We start from the raw sequence: 20,135 nt of genomic DNA on the forward strand, positions 1-20,135 counted from the left end.
TGTCTCTAATTATGTCCTTGAACACCCTGTTGCTATTCTGGTTTTAGGGATGATGCAGAATATTATTGTGGCAAATGAAATGCAAGAAGACAAAGCCACTTGTTTAAAAAGGTTCAAAATTACTGGTAAAAAAAAGCATATCATGAAATCCACACATGCCATCCAATAGAGACAGTTTGGCTTACAATAGTATCCTGGATCCTTGAAATAAAACAAATCCTGATAATGTGTTGCCCTAAATTACCTAAAAAGGCCGAACTTTGGAAGAAAGCAGAATTACTGACTTGATGTTGTGGTTCCTCACTAGCAAGCATACCTCAGTTGATAGAGGAAGTGGCTGTTCCAACCACGAGCACGTTCTATTGGAGGTGTATGCCTAAAGGAGAAGGACTGACTTCCATTGCAAAAAAAAAAGTTATGGGCCTAATTCAAATAGAAAATCACTTTTCAAAAATCACAGAATAATTAAAAAGTCCATCCAATGCAAGCCAGAGCCTACAGTTCCTCATCTCTCTACTGGTTAGTTGTCATGGAATTGGCACAGTTTTTAATCATCTTCATGAAATATTTCAACACACGCTCTTATTTATCACTTTTTTTGTTTTTTGGTAGGCACTTAAAAATGTATTTAGAGTTTGCAATCATAGAATTTGGAGCAGCGAGGGAGGCCATTTGGCCCATTGTAGTTGTGATGGTTTCCACTTAATTAACTATGCAAGCTATTTTTCGGATTAGTTTTAAGTTAATGAATTTGTGGAAAATATCATTGATCATTAACACCATAATGGATTGGGTAGTTACATATTTTGTTTTTTTTTTATCATCACCTTGTACACGATTGAGCATTTTCCTGGATAATGCCACAGGCTTCCTGAGGCTAAGCTGCTTGTCAGCAAATGGAATTGATCTTTGAAGACAAGACTCTTGTTGAGAAGTGGGAGCTATTAAATGTTTTACCATTGCACCAACCAGTCGACTGCAAAAGGTAATGTCAAATTCCAGAGGGTTTTCTGAATGTTCCTTTCTATTATAATCTATCAGAAGCCATCCAATGGAGTAACTATCTCATTCAACAGATTGAACTCCATTATTTAAAAGTGAATGATAATAATCAATGAGCAAAACTGGTTCAAACAAACTGATTGAGCTATAACATGCTCAGATATAATTTCTTACAGAAGTCCGTGCTAACACATATTGGGCTTACTCATTTGGCTATCAGATAGTATGGCCATTGAGCCCACAGACAGACAATTTAAACCCAAAAAGATGATGCAGCTCAAATGCACTTAAGCGTATATTAAAAAAAAACTTTCCATGCACGAAGCATCTGTGGCATAGAAGCAGGCGGATTTAAGCATGCACACAATATTAACCCTCTCCTGCCCAGTCAGATCAATTGCAAGCTTAGGTTGTGACCAACAATTGGGATTGTACCATTCCTGAGATACAAGCATCTTTAATTCATCGGTGTAAACATTGTAGTTGCTCTACTGGGCTCCCCTGAGTAAACAGGTGCCTCAAAAACTCTTTTGTATCCTCCTGAGTATTGAACCTGACACATCATGTACTTCTCTATCAGCATTCAGAGACGTATCCCACCATCCAAAAATTGATTTATTTTTGAACAACATTAAACAAGGTCAATGGAAATGAATTATTTGGTTGATACATGGGGAACACTTTTAGATTGAGGAATTGATTAAGGAGATGATGGTTGTCTGTCTGAAATACTGCAAGAACCAGGGAAGACTGGACCGGAAATGGTTAAATAAATTACAAAACAGAAGTGAAAACAATTCATAAACCACAATCATGCATCTTTTCGTAAATACAGGAAAGGACTCAATTGTCATGAAAATTGGTAAAAGATTACTTTCTTTCTTCACATTAAATCCTGATCATGTTTGGACAAAGGATTTTGCAACTAAAAACCTTCCTCTCATTCCTGGGACTCAACACATTTCTTTTATTCTGACAAAACCATGTTGATCTCCTAAAATTCCAAATATGATTTAAAACTTGAATGATGAGTTTAAAACATGAACTGACCATTTATTAAAATAGGCTGCAATTGGTTTAGAATTCTACTGTAAGACAAAGAAAAGAAATTAATCAGACCCAAACCAATGGCCTCATCTCAATGAAATGAAATGTTATTGTTTACAGTGCAGAGGTTGTGCCTTCAATATTTCATTTCCTTTTACATTCTTTCTCCTCTGCACCAGCCCCTGTAAATTGAGGCGCATCAGGACTAGGTTCGAACAGAAGGTCCATATAAGCAGCTTGAATCTTAGCAAAGGTGCTTTTAATTACAGCTTGCTTCTTCGGAAATGGGTTTGGCTTGGCGTGCTCTTTACTTTCCGATGTTTGTACCTAGAGCTGGCTTGTTGCTCAGTTATCAACGTTTGGGGTTGCTATTTGAAATCAGTGATAGAAGCCTGACAGAAGAATGCATCGAGTGTTCATTTTCCCTGCTCTGCCCTTTCTACAGGTTGGATTTTCTGTGAGAGGTAGAAATTATTGGCTGTGAAAATTGGTTGGCCCTGATCCTGCGGTGGATGGATGGGGAAATATTTTCCCCATATCTGGCACAGGGGAATCGGAGAAATGGGGAGGCCACACTGAAGTGTTGGGTGCAACATTTTGTTTCCTCATCATCAGAATGGGAGGCTGTAACTGTTCAGTGCATTCTTGAGTAACTGGGAAGCGGAGAGTTATGCATTCCTGATATCAGGATCTTGCACAAGGACATACACATTAATTTTGTAACTCTATACCAGAATGGGAAGTAGATTTCTCTGCACCTGCATTGGGGAATGCGAAATATAATTATGCATTCAGAGAAAAGTGTGACTGGAATAAAAATAGTATCTAATGGTTATAGCTGACTTAACGCTAATTTCACTAAATGTCAAATGTGTTAATCACCCCATTAGAGACAAGAAAATACTGTCACTCCTGGAATAAAATTGTGTTATCAAATACTGGCCCAGAGGATAAATGATTAGCATAGAACATGTTAGATTGTGCAGAAGCCAGGGGTATAGGGGTGGGGGTGGTGGTTGCAGTGGTTAGTATACTCAACAAATCCTAGGGGAGAAGTTGTCAGTCCTTCCATTTTAAATCAGCAGGGATTCAAAGATCTTTCATAATGATCTCTGGTTCCTGTGCAGGAGAATGGATCCATCTAATTACTGTGTATGGGGCCTAGAGCAAAGGCCCCAGCTTCTTTGGGGAGCTGAATATTTGTTAGTAGATTGAGGCTCTGCAGAATTCCTGCCTGCTGCAGGTCATTCATTATTCCATGAAAAGCCTAAAGAACTCCTGCAAAGTCAGCTTCTGTTTCTTTGCCTCAAGAATATTGCCATATTTAAGTAAAGGGAGCTCAAAGGTAGAATTGTCTCATTAGATAGAGCACCTTGTTATCAGGCAAGGAAGAAAATGCTCCAAGAGCTTGTTAATCTTAAAGTGAACTTGAGATCCAACTACCTAGAAATGCTGATGACCTACAGAGCTTCAAAAAGCAGCATTAATGCAGTCTTGCACTTATCACCTATCACTTCTTATATCTTTGAGCCACTGATTGGGTTGTTATTGGAATTTCTGGAGAATACATACTGTTTTGACTTGCAATTTGATCTTTCATCAAAGAGCTGGATTCCACTCTGGGCTTTCTTCCAAAATGAGGGGGAGCAACACATCTCGCCAGCATAACTAGTGGCATTTTCTCTTTGACAGAAACATGATTTAGTTTGCTGATTATACAGATCTTAGGATGGACAGCTCTGTCTCAGTAGGGCCTTACCTCTGTCAGTTATTATCAATGCCTTGTGTTTTTGAGTTACAAGAGAAGAGAAATTGTTCCCTCTGTCTTTTGGTAATCTTACTTTGCATCCATTTTCTCTGTTTAACCCACTATTCTTCCTCTTAACAAGACTCCACACTGAATATACATGATAAATATGGATGTTTCTCAGAGGTTTCCTCTGTAATTGCAAAATGGTTAATCAATATTTCTGACATGCTAGTGCAGGATCTAATAGACTTGCTCTGAATTAAGCAATCCTGCTGATGGAAAATGCTAACAGTAAGCATTCCAAATCATCATTTCAATTTAAAAAGCTATTGTTAGGCCAAATTTAAAGCACTTTGCTCATTTGAATGTAATTTTTTTCCCCCTTTTGCATTTTCCTAATGTTTCAGAGCAATTTGCTTTCAGTAGCCAGTATGGATAAATACCATCGGGGGAACTATCTGGGAAGAATGAGTGTGTGAGAGCGCTGAATTAAAAAGTGAACAAGTGAAGCAAAACAATTATTGAATTTCCCTGGGTTTAATGTGTGACTCTCCACTAACCTACCTCACACACGTGACTCCTCTAACCCCATCCTATCAATGAAATCATTGCAATTGATTACTTCTTAAAAGAAAGCAATTTATTTAAAATTAATGCAAAAAAAGCAAAAAGTTAATCCTAATTCTGAGTACATAAGTATACTAAGGGAGGACTATTTGTTATTATTAGTGAGAAAGTCTATCTACTTATAAAGCAGGTGAATGACTCATTTATTCTATTTTCCGACTTATCCCTTTCCCAGTGCCTTTCCTCTATCCGTTCCCTTTTTATTCGCTTCCTCCTTTGTTTTACGCTGAAACTATTAATAAAATTCAACCACGATGGTTCAGCTAGCACTTCAAAGCCTGCGCTGTGGAATACCAAGGTTGTTTACTCCAAAATCCATTGCTAGCTCAGGAAAAGGGAAACAGGTTTGGCCAGGGTAAGCTGCTAAAGTGGGTACCATACACTCCTGCATGTCAGGACACAGGAGAGCGGGACAAAATGAACAAGCTTCACTTTTGTATTTTCGCATGCACTGAGTAACAAAAATAAAGCAAATTAAAAAGCAAACCCAATTCCAATCAAAAGATTTCTTAAATTGATGAAACCAACCCGTTGCTACGTGTTGATGTTGTTCATGGATGATTGATGTTGGCAGTATGCAAAGAAAGGTTTTGTTTTTTTGGGAGGGAGCAGCAGGTGCACAACATACAGACGGATACATGGGTTTTCATATTGTGTGTTGATTGGATGGCGTGATTCAGCAGACCGTTGGAGAAAATAAGGAACAAAAACAAGAGGAAATGAGAAATCAGATGAGCAAAATCAAACTCAGATTTTTTTAAAGAAAACATCACTTGAATTATATTACAATCCAGCAAATCATTATTAGAAATCATGACCTTCACAGTGATGCTAAAAAGGACAATCTTGTGGTAAATCAGAATGTGGGCTCATTGCAGATTTACCAGGAAGAAAATCAATACAAAAATAAGGAGCAACAATTTTTATTCAACTAGTGGTGACCTCAGAAGTTGAATAGCAATTTTATAGTCGAATAATCATGTGACATGTCACTCAAAAGGTCTCCAAGTCCCATGTTGCCATCAGTTTTTAACAATTTACAGTAGTTACAAGCACATCAATAATTTTTACTAAAGTACTAGGTTCCTCATACTTATTTCTCATCCAGATAGTTACAGCATTTTATTTTACTGCATTGGAGGCCACTTTTAAGTAAATAATCTTTAGTATAATATGGTAATGTTTTGTGGAATATCTTTTGCTTTACAACTATTGAACAGTACATTTTGCAGTGCTCTATTACTGATGCAAAGTCTCATTCAATAGTACTGCAGATCAGAGATCGGGCATTGAGGTGCCATGCCTTCTGGTTTACCAGTGATCAGTTAAACACTGGCAAATTGGGCACTCTAAGCTCTGAACTCGATTCTTCAATCTGCTTTCCTGCCAAGCGAGGTACTTCTCCAGAAAAAAGCCCCATAAAATTTACCTTGTGATAAGCTCAAATCATTACAATTCTATATTTAGTGAATATGGGGGGGTGCGGGGTGGGATGTGGGGGGTGGGGGGGGGGGGGCGGTGGTTGCGGTGCAGCGTGGGTGGAAACCCACCTGAAGAACAAGCTCCATGGGGCGGTGTTATCCAAAAACCTCAACTGGAAATGCATGTGTAATAACCATCAGGTGACAACAGTATCAGCCTAGATGGCAATGCAGCCACATTCACTTAGCATACTAATGATCACTGCCCAGGGTCAAACATGAATAATGGCAAATTGGATTTGGTCTTGCAGACCTACCAATGCCAAGGAACTACAACCCAGCTCCAATCAGTAGCTTCAAAAGAGGGAGGGAATTTTTTAGTTCAAAGATAATGTTCAAAGTATCCCTTAGTTGAAGTAGCTGTAAATTTAAAGGAGAGTAAAAGAAGATAACCTCATTTTAATCTGCTCCCACTGACTGCCAGTAATGCATGATTATTCGAAGTAATTTAAAATTGTCACTCCTAAATAAATATACCGAAACAAATAAAAATTGCAATTGCATGAATACAAATGCATTGTTCGTTAAGTTGAATTAAAGAATAAACAATATAAGCTACATGTAGACAGGATTATAATAATTAATCTGAAATGATTCTAGCTGAAGTGTCATTTTAATGCATCTAATGAGGAACTATTTAATAGTTTAACCACATACACATCAGCCAGATTTGTCACCTGGTGCATGTCTGAATATCTTGCACATTCTGCAGAAATTCCAAAAAACATTTTTTTTCAGGAAAGTTCAATTTAATTCCATGTAACGGTTTGTGAGTGAAAAGTGTTTACATTTAAAATCAAAATGCTTGAATATGAATATTTAAAAATTTGATTTGCTAAAGCAAAGAAAACCCACCGATAGTGAAAATCAGCACCAAAAGGAGAAAAGTTTTTAAAAATTGGCAGGTAACTCAACACCTGAAAGTGACAACTTCTGACCAAAATGTAAAGCACCTATCTCTATCAGGTGTTGATTAACCATACATACTTCAGGCAATTTTGGCTTTTTTTTTTCTTGTAAGTTCTTACTTTTTATTTTTTCTTTTCATCTTTTTTCAGTCCCCTAATCCCCTGTGGACAGCTCAGGCAGACATTCAGGCTAGTATCTAGCTGGTTGCTGAACGATGCATGAATGTGTGTCATGGTAGGGGGGACTGAATCTCTAGGCCAGGATTTTCCAGGCGTCAGGCGGACTCGGTGGGGGCGAGCGGGTGCAGCCGCGAAACGGACTACCGAAACGGGCGATCAGACTCCAACCGCAACTTCACACTGGCTGGCCAGTTAACATAAAACACGCGCCGCAGTGCTCAGCACTGGTGGGATGGTGGGGGGGGGGAGGGGGAGGGTGAACATGGAGGTGTGCACAGTAAAAGCTCTCTGAGGCACAGAGCTGCCTCAGGGGGCTGAAGATTAAAAAATTAAAAATTTTAAAGGTTCTGTCACACGAGCAGGGACATGTTAGAAATCGGTTGGAAATTTTTTTCTTAAATCACTGATCGAAACCTCACCCCGCCCGTGGATGAGGTTTCACAAAAAACCCAAAGGCCGCCTGGCTGATTCGCCTGCCTATTGGGCAGAAAAAAATTTATTTTAATTATGACTCTAAGGGCCTTAATAGGCCGCTTAATTGTCGGCAGGCAAGCTGCCGACTCCCACGTGCGCCCACCGCCCGAAATATCGCGCGAGTGTCAGGATGCTCGCCCGATGTCATTGTGTGTCATTTTACACTTGTTCGGCTCAGGCACATGTCCTCCCAACGAGCGAAATATTCTGCCCCTCGTATCCCTTCCTAAAGAGAATACTTGCATTGTGAAATACTCCACCAGGTCACTAGGTGAAATATAACATTCACCATTGTTACCTTGTAGGAGAAATCATAGTTTTAATGTTCTCAATGCACCTCGGCCCTCCCAGGTTTGGAGCCCCTCTCAACTTCTTAAGTCCAACAGGTACAGGAATCAAATTAGTTGTGAAATCAACTTCTGTAAAGCAACCCTTACATATTTTTATTGGATCTTACTAACGATAAAAAAAATTCATAGGATCAACAAATTTTTCTTGCTGAATACAAAAAATGATGTGGTTATGACCACCATTTAAATAAAAAAGTTAGTGATTTAACGTCACAGGCCAATCAACTCAAATGTACAGCATTTGAGGTGCTAAGTCAAACGGTCAGCAAGCCAGATCCCAGGTTAAATACAGGTGAAAGATGCCAGTCATCTCTCATAGCTCACCTACCAAGGTGGACTTGCTATTCCCCCTCTTATTTCATCACTTTGGAGCTTAAATTAATTTTAGATTGTCATCACCGTTGCCCTACACTAAAAAATATTCCCGAGACTTTAAAATTCAGGACTAGCCGAGTGCACATCAGAACTTGGCTGGTGTTTCTGGACCACTCCCAGTTCGTGTCCGGGGCCAAAAGAAATGACGTTGATGAATATTGACTTATTTGTAGAAACATACTGACAAAACTTTGTGGCTGATGCCGGCTGAAACAGCTTTCTGGTGAGTCTATACCCAGGAACCGCTCAATATCAAACTGCATTAACGTGAAAGCTAAAGTTACCTCCAACAAGATCGAAGATTTACATGTGACCAGTACATTACATTAGCTGTACTGCAAACATAATTTCTCTTTCAAAGCACTTTTAATTTAAGTCATAGTTGTGGAAAGCTATTTTTAAAAAGTCATAATTCTGTAAAAAGAAAATCTGTTGCAGTACAAATCATGGAATTCAACAAATCCTCTTCATGTAAATTTAAATGAAGCAAAATGGTGAATGTGGTGCTTTATCACTTTTCACATTATTTACTTAACAATAGCAACAACATACTGGGTTCATTGCTCATATTGAAAAACTGTAATTCACCTCAGGCATGCTGCAAGAACTGATCTCTCCCTTAAAACAAGGGCTGATATTGAAACCGTGAAAAGTGTGATGACAGAAAGTTTTGTTTTAAATATTAATGGATGAATGTCAAATGTGATTCTCTTAAATTCTTCTCCACATTATTTTAACAAATGTATCAGCCCACTTATAATCAGCAGGTAAATACCTCAGTTAAAATAGTAGGAAGATTATACTAAGCTCCTGATCTCTAATACCACCAACAATAATTTCTGGCGTCTTTCTTGCTGTCAGTTTTTCTTTGGGGTGAAGGAAAGCCATGTTGTGGATTAGAACATGGGCAGCGCTAAATCCATTTAAGGTTGCTCCAGTGTGTTAACTTTCTATTGACCCAAAACAGCACTAAGACCATTTCCATTGTTCCAATGAGCAGAACAAAACCAACCACTTTGGAGAATCCCTTTACACCACTTCCATTCTAACCTAGTTTCCAAGGAAGACTGCAGAATGTGTGTCACCTAAAGCCAAATGGTGGGTGATTTTGTGCTGTGGGTCCCCTTGAATTAGATCCCAGATTGAAACTACTGCCCGATCTTGTATAATAATCCTCAGAAGAGAGAATAAATTAGACTTCCATCTGCCACGATCTGGCTGGCTGAATCCAATCCCAGTTCCCAGAAGTGAAAGGATATTTTACTTGATTAATTTCAATTCTTCCCAATCTGTTGCCTTCAGAGACTGGAGTAGGCAAGAGTACTGACTCCAACACAATGGATTTGTACAGTTCTTCTCCATGTTCCTTAATTAGGAACAAAGGCAGGAATTGAATGGGGTGCGGAATGGAGGTTGTGCGAAGGAAGTTGAGGTTGGAAAGACATTGAGCCAGGAGAAAGCCACATCACATTCTTCTCATTTGATATCCGAACCATGGCAGCCCAACCATAAGCTGCATTATTTTGATCTTGAGTGGATTCAAGGTCAAGCAAGCCCTGGAAAGTAAGGCCAGGATTTTCCAGCCGCTGGGCGGGCTCGGCGGGAGCGGTTGCAGAGCGGAACGCTACCCGTGATTGGCTCCACACTGCTACTTCACGCGAGTGGGCCAATTAAAGCCCACGTTGCATGCTTCGCGAGTGGTAGCACCTGGTGCACAGTCCGCACATGCGTGCGAAAGAGCGCTTCAATCTCCCTGAAGCATGGATGGCCTCAGGGAGATTGAAGCGCTATTTAAAAAAATAAACAATAAAAATTAAATGAAACATGTCCCCTCATGTGACTGTGTCACATGAGATGGGACATGTTTCTATTTTAAAAGAAAGTTTTTATTTAATTAGTATTAGCTTTAGGAAACCTCATCCCACTTGTGGATGCAGTTCCCTAAAAAAATGTTAAGGCCGCTTGGCCTTTTTGCCTGCCTGCCTGTTGGACAGGCAGCTTAAAATTCAACTCAATTACCTTGTTAATGGCTTTAAAAGGCCTTTCAATTATCGGTGACCGCTCAGGTGACTTTGGCATGTGCCGTCCGAACGAAATATCGCGCGAGTTTGCAATGATGTCAGGACGCACGCCCGACATCATCGCGCGTCATTTTACATTCCGGCGTGTTGGGCGCGCACCTGCACACCGAAGTAAAATTCGGCCCTAGGTCTGCAATCATGCCCATTTGATGCAACTTTCACAATATTTCCAGTCCCCTTTTCAGAAAATCTGTTGCAGTACAAATCATGGAATTCAACAAATCCTCTTCATGTAAATTTAAATGAATCAAAATCATGAATGTGATGCTTTATCACTTGTTCCAAAAAGAAAATCAAATGCAGACAGTGCAAGAATTCAGTTCAGCATTACACTTCACCCCAATCTTTGGAGTGATGGTAGGTTTTCCAACAACAGCTTGATTTAGGGCAGATACACTTACCGCCAGCTCAGTGACTAAAATATCAGTTATACTTCCCAGTACAGTTACAAAGTCAAACACATTCCATGCATCGCGGAAGTAATTCTAAATAAAAAAAAAGGAAAAATCAGTCTCAGATTGCTAAGAAATAAAAGTTGATCTTTATACCAACTCACATGACAGCTTGTGTATGTGACTCAATTTAGGTTAAGATGAAGTAGTTTTAGCTTCACTTCCAACACAGATTGTGCAGTATGTTAAATAACCCAAAGTGCACTTTGGGACAAGGTGCAACAACACCAGCAGGAGGCAGCCTTATGCCACAGCTGCTGCAGTACTGAAGTTCACACAGCGTTCAATGGACCAACCTGGAACTTTTTGTAAAGCAATAATGCTTTCGGGCAGACAGCTTTTTGTCAACATTCAATCTTAACCAGATGCCATTGAGTGGACTTTTCTGTATGAATTCTTGGACACATACCTAGATCTCCAGTTTCCCTGGGAAGACTGAAACACAGAATTTTGCCACTATAGTTTGGGCCTTCCCACCATTGCTGATTTGGGCTAGTACCAATCACAGACAAGGATTTATACTCTTGACACCCTTAGAATTAGCAATACATCACAATCAGTAGCAATGACAAGGTATAAAATACTGCTTTAATTACACTTTTTGGCATCCCATATTTATATCAATTTATGGAAGCAGTTATGAACCATTAAGTGAAAGAAACATAACTATGAGAAATAGTGAGGCAGTGCTTAACACCAGTGGCAAAATGTATAGTTATAAAACAGGCAGCAAGAATTTTGCAGATTAGAGATTGAAAAGATCTCTGAATCACAGAATGGTTTTACATTGCATTTCTAAAGTGTTTTGTTGCATCTTTTGGAAACATTCTGAAGAGTTTTTCATAAATCAAAAGATTTTGAAGTGCAAGACCAATTGTTATGTGGACAAATGAGACAGTCATCATGTACACAGCAGATCCTAGAAGCAGCAACTATTTTGGTGAAGTTTGTTGAGAAAGGAATATATACTAGAATCATTTTCTGCTCTTCCTAAAATAGGATAATGAGATCTTTTGGTTCATTCAAACAGGCAGTTTATCCAAAGGAAAAGGGCTCAAACTGTATCAGAGGAGGTCATGTGCTCAAATTCTGAAGAGGGGCTTAAAGCCACATCCCAACAAAGCCAACCACTGAGTACTGATGAACTTATATATGTACAGGTCTTTGTTGAGCTGCAGCTTTTGACTGGCTATATGAAAACATTTTTTTTTCTTTATTTGATTGCATAAAATATATTTGAATCAATATCTTCACAAGATCTTTTTTCACTGAGGCACCCTGTGATTTTTTTCTACTTATAAACTACATTACAACTTGCTTGTCAGTTGAATTGAAATATAACATACCAGAATACCAAATGCAATGAGCTTCAGTACACACTCCATGGAGAACAGAAAAGTGAATAATATGTTCAGGTACTGCAGCATTCTGTCATAGGGATCAGGAGCATTATAGAACTACATGAAATGTAAAAGAATACAAGAATCAGTAGCAGCCCTTTGGAGAATGTCAATAAAGAAAAAAACAAGGTTACAATTTTCTGTACAGGGAATGAAATAATTTCCTGCCCAGAAAGGAGGGTCTATTTGTTTCGCTTAAACACAGCTGTGTTGAGGATCTTAGAAAACTGATTTATGTTGCAGGTTGATTGATCAAATCCAGAAGTGCATTCATTATTCATCAATGTCCACATGAAACATTCATCAGCACTTCCTTCATTCATTCCTAATTATATACAAGATGACATTGACAACTCCTCTCTGATTTCAAGCATCAACTAGTGATGCACTAGCAACAGCTTCCTATTCTGGCCCTGTTGGAATCCAGATTTTCACAAGGTTTTCTCAACAGGCGATGTTAATCCATCACTCACCAGCGGGAATAAGATGAGAGGCAGCTGCCTGTGTGTAGCATCATATTACAAACCTAATACTATCACTTCATGAGTGGCTGCAGCAATGTCCTACACTGCATAAAAATATAGGAAACAGACCAATTAAATAGCCTGCAATTTCTGATTGAATGCAAAAGCACAACACTGTAGAATTACTTCATATTCTTCTGAGATGTGGCCCAATATGGATGTGCATTATTATCCAGTGCACCATTATGTAACATAAAGGTCCCCTATTGTATGAGATGAAGCCATTATTAATCACTGTAAACAAAGCCGTCAACTGACCAGAAATATATAGACAGGGAGACGCCAGATAGACAGAAACTCAGTGGGCAGGATTTTCCCCCCATCGGGAGGCGAAGTTGGAGGACTGGCACGCATAGACGTGGTTCCTATTGGTGCCCCCGATTAGGGGTGCGGCGCCATTTTACGTGGGCAGGCCAATTAATGCCCGCCCAGCGTGATGTCTGCACAGAAGCACTATGTGCTTCCTGTGCAGGCATGGGGGGGGGGGGGGGAATCCCAAAATCAAGAGTGCGCTCTTTCACGCAGGTGCACGAAAGAACGCACTCACCTCCCTGAGGCTAAATGTAGCCTCAGGGAGATCGGCTCTAAATGTCAAAAAGCTACAAATAGAAAAATAACATTTCTCTAATATGTCCCCTCATGTGACACTGTCAAACGAGTTGGGACATGTCCATAATTTTTACAAAAGCTTTATTAAAATTTTTAAAAACCCACATGAAACCTCATCACGCCCGTGGATGAGGTTTCATGCTTTTTCTAATTCACACCGGGGCTCCTGGTCTGTCTGCCAACCTTAAGGTTGGACGGGCAGGTCCTTTAATTACTTAATTGACTCTGTCAATGGCCTCAATTGGCCATTGAAGGTCGGCAGGCGCGCAGCTAATTTTGCTGCACCCCCGCCTATCTGAAAATTTAAATGGGGCGGGGTGACGTCGGGAGTTCCACCCAACGTCACCGCCCATCATTTTACGCATCGGTGAGTGGGCCCCGCCCCTGCTTGCTGGCGTATAAAATCCTGCTCAGTATGTGTGATGTGATATACTGAAGCAATAGTTGCCATATTTAGACATCCCTTAGATAATAAAATGCCGATTTTTAAAAAATTGTTTGATAATATTCTCTTTTTTTTTGAAGTTTAGCGATTGTTCAATGATTGACTAGGCTGTCAATGATTTGTTTATCTGTTATCTTGCAATTCTGTTTTTTTTTAAACTGCTTGTTCCATGGAGAGCATTATAAAAATTAGCTGATTTTTAAAACTTTAATTTCCTCAAGGACAGTCTTATGTAGGCTAATAGGAGCTTTTATTACACTTTCCATATAATGCACTGGTAATAAGCCACACATTTCCTCTCAATAAATATACATATGAAAGCCATCAAATCAGTAATTCTTTGATATAAACACCAACGCATGTAAGTCATATGAAGTGATCTATCAACAGTGGCCGTGCTGTTCATAAAACAACTTAAAATTAAATAAAACTGCCAACCAATTTAACTTAACACACTATAAAACATAATAGATTATTTTAATCTGATTTCGGGGTTCAAATGACTGTTATAAACCACTTCTTTATCACACTTTATGATGTAATAAGTACTCCTGAATTGGATTACAGTTTTGCAATCAGTTCCAAATCTTACTATGGTCATATGGTTATAAATTTTAACCATGTAAATGTGTGATAACCACATGGTCAGAAGACTGGTGGACAAGCCAAGTGGCTTCTAAATGCTAAACTTTCAGATTAACAAAGTGATCTTTTCCAATTGTCAGTGGGATCCTCAGTGATGACTCTTGCACTTGAGCTTTAGGTGATGGCATAAAAAAGACGACATCCATTCAGCCACCTATTACATATCTCTCCCCATTTTTATTTCTATTGAACATTGACTGATCTGATGTAGCCCATGGTCAAAAGTATTACTGTATTTGCTCACAATCATGTAAATGTCCAATTATGCAGTAACCAATCATTTCAGACATTTTCAACTTGCTCTGAAAGAAGACTGGATCTCGTGTATGTGAAACTAAAAGACCAAGTTTCACAATGACGACTGAATTGTTTTTTTTCTTTATTTCTTTATGGGATGGGGTGTCACGAGCTAGGGCAGCATTTGTTGCCCATCCCTAACTGCCCTTGAAATGAGTGGCTTGCTAGGCCATTTCAGAAGGTAGTTAATAGTCAACCTCATTAATGTGGGTCTGGAGCCACATGTAGGGCAGACCAAGGAATGACAGATTTCCTTCCCTAAAGGGCCATTAGTGAACCAGATGGGTTTTGAATGACAATCAATGATAGTTTCATGGTCACCATTACTGAGAGTAGGGCTGGGATTTTTCCGGCCCCATTGTGGCAGGAATGTGGCAGTCCAGCCAAAAGCCCACTGACATTCGGCAGGACTGGATGATCCTGACAGCGGGTGGGGCTGGAGAATCCCACCCAAGCTTTCAATTCCAGGTTTTATTAATTGAATTTAAATTCCGCCAGCTGCTATAGTGGGAATTGAACTCGTGCTTCCTGGGCATAAGCCTGAGCTCTGGGTTACTCTTCCAGTGTCACTATCATTACGTCACCAACTCCCCTGTGATAAAATGCCACATAACGGACAAGCTGGTGTTCTTTAAAACAGGAGAATTTGACTTTGTCACAAAAGTAAAACCGCAGAAGTAAAATTGCTAATTGTGTTTACGTGCAGCACTTACTCCAGTTTTGTAGAATGTTGGCAGATGCACCTTACCTTCATCATCAGTACTATGGTATTGATTGCAATCATGGCCATTATAAAATATTCAAAAGGAGGGGAGACCACAAATCTCCACATCTTGTACTGAAAAGTTTGCTTGTTCTGTGGCATGTAGCGAGTTAGCGGTTTGGCACTTATAGCAAAATCAATACAGGCCCTCTGGAAGAGAAAAGCCAATGTGTCTGAATTGGACAAGGTCACCATCACTGGCCCATTCTTGGTTTGTACCATTTGAAGGGCAAGGTAAAGGTTACAGAATATTCAAACATGCAACTCAAATAAATCCTCAGGCAATAGATTTCAATCAGACGGCTACATCAATTAACAGTGAAATAAGAAAACAATGAACTTTTGTGCAGCACTACCTACTACATTTGCACTACCTTCAATTCTTTTCACATATGCCACTTCAATCCTAGTGCCTTGTGTTGGACCATGACATAGGAATTCATCACAAATGTGAGAAATGAAGAGAACTCACAGGCAGCCATCATTTAAGAGTAATTTAGCTGATTTCACTCATAAGATCACGAATTTTCATTCTCTGGCTTTTTGTATCCTGCACTAACTCTCTCATGACTATTCTGTTGCAGTGCACTGTCTGCACTATAATATGCCCTTTACTCCTATAAAATCTGGGTGCCCCCTATTCACTGTCTCTGCCTCTAGTTTTCAGTTCCTTCCCCATCCTAAAGTCAGCTGCTATCTTGTATTCAGTCCCTCCAACCTGTACTCACTGCCTAAAGAGTGTGCTCTCTCTCCTATATTAATACTTTCTACCACCAAACACTCTTAGCATCATCTATTCCATCATTTACAGTTCTCTCTCCATTCCATATTGAACAGTTGAATTGTACCTTTATATGATATATACTGCTTCATCACCATTACACGGACCTTCCAGTATCTGTGCTCTAAATAGATCAGCCTTTCAGTGTTTTTCATTAATTGAGCTTTCAGAATAATTTTAATATTACAACTTGTCAAAGTAATTGATTGAAAATGGGGAATATTGTGGGAATGTGGAATTGAGGTTAAAAAAAATCAGCCATAATCTTGTTGAATGACAGAACATGGTCAAGGGATCAAATGGCCTGCTTCAGCTCTTAATTCTCACGACAGGTCTTATGATAAGGTAAAACAAGCAACGTAGAAAAGATATTTTCAACTATCATATAGCTGTTATGAATAGGTGCACTTCATTGAAAAGTAAGAAATCAGACCATGGTAATCTTGTCCTAATATTCTGATAGCCAGTTTGGGGGGCATTACATGTCAACATTATTGTGAACCTGTGATTAATGGGGACTGGATTAAATAATCTTAATTACATTTCATTTTGGATGAGCTTGTCAGGAAAAGGAAATCACTATCCATTTATCTGACCTTTAGTCCCAGGGGTGAAAAAACAGCTTCAAGGAAATTTAGAAATGGAGTCATAAATAATTAAGTTGGTAATTTTTTTTATGCGTACCTCATTTTTCTCAAGACTGCATTCAGATAGCACCTTATCACCTTGCTCCTGGAATGTAATGATAATGAGTGCAACAAAAATATTCACAAAGAAAAATGGAAACACAACAAAGTACACAACATAAAAGATGGACATTTCCATGCGGTAGCGAGGGCTGGGTCCCTGATCCTCTTCTGTAGCATCCACGGAGTGTTTCAAAACTCTGAGGAAGACAGAACAGAAACTTTGAGGTTAATTTACAGTCTGGTGTGGACAACTAATCTTCACTTGATAAGTAGAAAATCTGTAACTCAAAATCTGCAAAGTTTGAGTTATTCAGAATGTCCACAAAGAACATAAACCTTCTATGCCAAGTCATAGATGCTTCCAAATTTAACATGCTGCAATGGTTATTAAAATCATATTTTGAATTGTTTAATGGATTTATAATTCTAATTATGCAAATAAACATGATAGTATCATAATAAATGTATGCTTTTAGAGTGAACCTGTTCCCTTTAACATTATATAACTCATTTGTATGCAAATCTTGTCACTTAAGATATCCTGATTTACTATAGCTATAAATAATTAGAATTTCCATTGAGATTTCTTCAAGCCTTCATGATAACTTCAGAGGAACTGCAAAAAAGACCCTATCTCTAGAATTTCCAGTACAGCAGGAGAATGAGAAAACCCCCAAATAGTTTCTACTCCAAAATTTTGGAAGCATTGACATTATATCATGAAAGCCATAGGTGTAACTATGAGTTCTGTCCCCTCTTCAAATCCAGGAATTGCCCCTGATAATGAATCTCCCTCAACTCTTCTTATGTAGTTGCACCTCAGGTGGCATCATCCTTCCTGATATTTCCAACAGCCTACAGCCTTTCTCTCCCCATTCTTCCTCTGCTACCTCTCTTTATTTTATTCATAAACTACTAGGTCTCAGTGTTCCTCCACATTTTACCATCTACTCTTCCTGCATGCTGATCCTCCTCCTCTGCAAAGTCATGGTCATGGAAATTCACTGACCATCATTCTTTCACAGAAGAACTCTTCACCTCTATTAGTATTCCTGTCCTCCTCCCATGTGCAGATGTTTAATACCCAAGCTTGGTATCACCTCACCATTACAGCTTCTCACCTCTGATCATAGAGGTTTCCAGCACTATGAGCCTCAATCTTTCACCAGAGTCAGATCAAAAATTCACCTGACACCTAAAATATTCAGAGTTTCATTACATTGCCGTGCAAAGACACCCACCCCCGAAACCCCAACACTCCTTTCCCCAGTCCTGAATACCATTACTGCAAGTGAAGCACAATGAGTACTGCTTTGCCTTTGTGGAGATTCATGAGTCAAAACTTTAAAAAATAAATAAATTGCTTTTGGGTTTTGTATCCAGGCCACTTTTTTGAAACCTGCACTGTTCATCATCTCACTGCACATATACTACATTTATTATTTCACACAATTGTACTTATCAGGATTCTTCCAGGCAGCAGTAAGAACACTACCAAGAGTTTCAGCCAAGAAAAGAGACAGTATCAGTCACTTTGATCTGCTCAAAATAGATAAAATTTCAGTCAATGAGATAATGTCAACACCTTTCTCATAAGACATAATGCATTGCTTGCGTGTTACCTTCAGCAATGAGGCAGTTGAAATAAGATGTGCATTTATATAGTATTACTTACAATGAATTACTTTAAAGTGACGTGACCAATATATAATCAGAGGTGACAAGTCTGAGTGCAGCAATTGAAAACTCATTCCATCAAATTTTAAAAGTTGGGCATGATTTAAAAAGTGATTGCTGACCAAAAGGACAGATCAGACTCCCTTAATCTAATCCTTGTACCACATTATCATGCAGCTTTTTTTAAATCACTGAGTTTTCAGCAACCTGTCATTAAAACTTATTCAGCCTAATGCATTTAAATTTTGACAACTGAAGTTACAGTTTTGCAACAATTAATTCCAAGTAATATTTTTAATAACTCCCAGCAATCGGATTACATAAACAACAATGATTACAATAGTTGGTACTTACGTTGGCCAGCCTTCACCTGTTGACACTGTGAATAGTGTCAGTAAGGCCCACAGCACATTATCATAGTGGAAATCATACTTCCTCCATTCCCTGGGTTCTGCCTCAATTTCATCATTGTCATAAACTAGATATTGACCCCTGTAACATAACAGGGACTGGATCAGTAGGAATAATACTTATGTTTTGAGTAGTTCCTCATCAGTGCTTCTATTGGCTAATTTTCTGCTGCTCAAGAGAAGTTTTGAGGAAAATATTTGAGGGATTGGAGATTTTGGAATATTACAAAAGCTCCATTAGCATAAGTAAAAAAGAAAAAGTGCTGGAAACACTCAGCAGGTCTGGCAGCATTTGTGGGGATAGAAACAGAATTAATGTTTCGAGTCCAGTATGACTCTTCAAAATGGAAGGTTAACATGTAGTTCCCATTAATGTGTAGCTCTTTGCTTGATTCTCAAATATATTTTCACATGGGATAAAATAGTTCCATTGATCTAGATCTCTTACCCGAGATATCAAACACAGTTAGACTAAGGTACACCGGCAAAATCAAAGTAACAAAAGCACACTTTGCTACAATGAAATGTCAATCTAGGTGTCAGTGAAATATTTCCCTGGAGGTCTCAATATACCAAAAATCACAAAGAAGGCTAACCCAACGTGAAGAGTGTTAAATCAATTGGATGGTATGTAGGTCAATGATAGCCAGTGTACACCTTACACAGGTTTATCTAATGGTGTAGCTGAAGCCAAAAACAAACAGCTGCCAGTTATATGCCTTTGGATAGGATGTCTGGATCTTTTCCCTGTCCAGATGAAATTACATTGTTTCATAATTTGCCATGGTGAGATTTGAATTCCTGATCTTGGGGTTACAAGCCCAGTACCATAACCACTTGGCTATCATACCAGAACTTGGATAGGTTGTCTATTGAACCAGTTGAGAGTTGTAGCTTATTGGCAGGAAGAGACATTCACTGCCTGGGAGGTTAGAGTGGAAGATTGCTTGTCCAGTGTAAATCCAGCCTGATTTTCATCACATTTGGGATGTCTTAACTCTACTCAAACGGTGAAAGAGTTAAAACTAATCAGGGTACTTAATCTCTCTGGAGTGACAGGGAGCTGACCAGTTCCAATTTTAACCTGAACGCCCAAGCAGGCAGCAAGACCACACACCCAAATCAAGTGGCACCGTTTTTAACATTGGGGTCACCAGAACTGCAATTT

General features: G+C 39.1%; 1 protein-coding gene across 1 annotated transcript in view; it reads right to left on the reverse strand.

Annotated features, from left to right (window-relative positions):
• LOC121280817 (probable voltage-dependent N-type calcium channel subunit alpha-1B) overlaps window positions 1–20,135 on the reverse strand; it is a 226,806-nt gene that overhangs the window by 82,888 nt on the left and 123,783 nt on the right. The window contains exons 22-27 of the mRNA XM_041193080.1: window positions 18,912–19,049; window positions 16,876–17,077; window positions 15,396–15,560; window positions 12,074–12,184; window positions 10,677–10,760; window positions 4,955–4,960 (exon numbers count right to left, since the gene is read on the reverse strand). Of these exons, the coding sequence (XP_041049014.1) occupies window positions 4,955–4,960; window positions 10,677–10,760; window positions 12,074–12,184; window positions 15,396–15,560; window positions 16,876–17,077; window positions 18,912–19,049 (706 nt within the window). The remainder of the gene's footprint in view (window positions 1–4,954; window positions 4,961–10,676; window positions 10,761–12,073; window positions 12,185–15,395; window positions 15,561–16,875; window positions 17,078–18,911; window positions 19,050–20,135) is intronic.

The sequence above is a fragment of the Carcharodon carcharias genome, chromosome 8, assembly GCF_017639515.1.
Source record: "Carcharodon carcharias isolate sCarCar2 chromosome 8, sCarCar2.pri, whole genome shotgun sequence".
NCBI classification, from domain to species: Eukaryota; Metazoa; Chordata; class Chondrichthyes; order Lamniformes; family Lamnidae; genus Carcharodon; species Carcharodon carcharias.